The 1,610-nt window shown below is 44.5% G+C and overlaps 2 protein-coding genes across 2 annotated transcripts; one reads left to right on the top strand and one right to left on the bottom strand.

The window, feature by feature from the left end:
• Positions 1 to 3: 3 nt before the first annotated feature.
• LOC128277123 (opsin-1-like) lies at positions 4 to 302 on the top strand (the record flags this gene model as incomplete). The annotated part of the gene is made up of 1 exon (XM_053015573.1): positions 4 to 302. A coding segment is annotated over one exon (237 nt), but the record flags the coding sequence as incomplete, so codon positions are not given.
• Positions 303 to 455: 153 nt separating this feature from the next.
• LOC128277122 (uncharacterized) lies at positions 456 to 973 on the bottom strand. The gene is made up of 2 exons (XM_053015572.1): positions 817 to 973; positions 456 to 754 (listed from the first exon to the last, which is right to left on the bottom strand). Exons 1-2 carry the CDS (start codon positions 971 to 973, stop codon positions 456 to 458), a joined length of 456 nt encoding a protein of 151 aa, XP_052871532.1.
• Positions 974 to 1,610: the final 637 nt, after the last annotated feature.

The raw sequence follows: 1,610 nt of genomic DNA, 5'->3' as shown, positions 1-1,610 counted from the left end.
ATCAACTTCACCGGAATCTTCAAGGCGGCACCCATCAGCCCGCTGGCAACCATCTGGGGATCGCTGTTCGCCAAGGCGAACGCCGTTTACAACCCGATCGTATACGGTATCAGCCATCCGAAGTACCGGGCGGCGCTGTACCAGAAGTTCCCGTCTCTGTCGTGCCAGGATTCATCACCTTCAGACGATGGACAATCGGTTGCCTCCGGTGCCACTCAGGCCACCGAAGAGAAGGCTTAAGGCTGCGATGTTTGAACAGTAGATTGTTTTATAGAGCAAAGAATAAATGCAAGATGAAAATACGTGTGCCTTTTCAATTGAATCCGGTTTTGGCCGTAATCGGTTCAAAATCCTTTCGGATCGTTGGGCTCATTATTAGCTCTTAATCAACATCTTTATTGCTATCTGTCGAACGACTCACAAAGCCACACATTTACAATTAGATTACAATTGGTTTATTCAAATTGAACATCTAACTTCTCATCATGTGGTTTAGTAAAAGCGTTGTTTAACCGATGGTTTTGATTCCGACGCTTGCCGTAACTCCAAAACGTAACAGTATCGTCTGTCCGTTCCAAACAATATTGCGCGTCCTGGCTGTTGTCTTTGGCCAGATAGTAGTTCATTCTTTTCCTCAACGGATTCCGTTCCTCCTCCTGTCGGTACAATGTCTCCAGCTGCTCGTTGGCATTTTTTACCAGAATTTGTGTGAGTTTTTTCTTGTACACTTCCCTAAGCTGATCCCGACGGAGCGCTGCAAAGAATCGGTTGCCATTAACAACGAAACGTTTCAAAAGGACCGTCACAATCGCTTACCGGGTTTTGAATCATCATGAAACGAAACAAAATTTTGATCGTATTCGGTGCATTTTGGTTCCACCTCACCTCCCAACTGCTCTCGCTTCACTTGGAATGGAAAGTTCTCCGAAGGTCTATTTTTACGGAACGTTTGAATGTTGCCAGCAAAAGCCATTTCCAAAAGCCAATTTCTTGTCGGCAACAAACGATAGTTACCAACGGGTTGCTATGATGATTTCAATCGACTGTGAGAACCGCGTTTTTGCGCAGTCGTGCCAAGCGACACGAGCGACAATGCGCCTCCTTTGGTTAGGACCAAACAGAAATAGTGAACTCTGCCGATCTGAATGGACATGCTTTTGTAACAAAAATAAACTCAACAACTGAATCACTTTCTCACGATTGTTTCGTTGATACAGAAACATAAATCAATCTTTCATTCATAGACTTGCCCCATCTGGATTAAGTTGTCCGGCAGAGTTTACTGTCAATCATAGAATCTGCCGTTTTTTATTGAAATAATCCAATTACTGCGGATCTTCTGAATGAATTGAACTCGTATAAATACTCGATAAAATATCCGTTCCGATCCAGTTAGACGGACGGTGCCTCTAAAATCGTTCACAACCAGTTCGTAATAGTAAAGTACGAAACTCCACCCCACAAAGTGCCAACAAACTTCACCAAAAGCAGTGGTTCGTCGGGCAATGGCAACTTTTGTCACTGGGCCTCATATTCCACAGCCCTTACCCTGGACAGTTGCCCTAGACAACTTGACGATGGTTGATAAAGTGCCGCCCGAAATGTTACAC

Source organism: Anopheles cruzii, unplaced genomic scaffold, assembly GCF_943734635.1.
Source record: "Anopheles cruzii unplaced genomic scaffold, idAnoCruzAS_RS32_06 scaffold04064_ctg1, whole genome shotgun sequence".
Taxonomy (NCBI): domain Eukaryota; kingdom Metazoa; phylum Arthropoda; class Insecta; order Diptera; family Culicidae; genus Anopheles; species Anopheles cruzii.
Note: the sequence above shows the minus strand (reverse complement) of the source record. Positions and strands in the feature narration are given on the sequence as shown.

Bases quoted from the DNA above. Each gene is read 5' to 3' on its own strand.
- LOC128277122 (XM_053015572.1), bottom strand. From the start codon at position 973: ATGGCTTTTGCTGGCAACATTCAAACGTTCCGTAAAAATAGACCTTCG. The intron at 755-816 runs GTAAGCGATTGT...GATTCTTTGCAG, and splicing joins TCATGATGATTCAAAACCCG to CGCTCCGTCGGGATCAGCTT.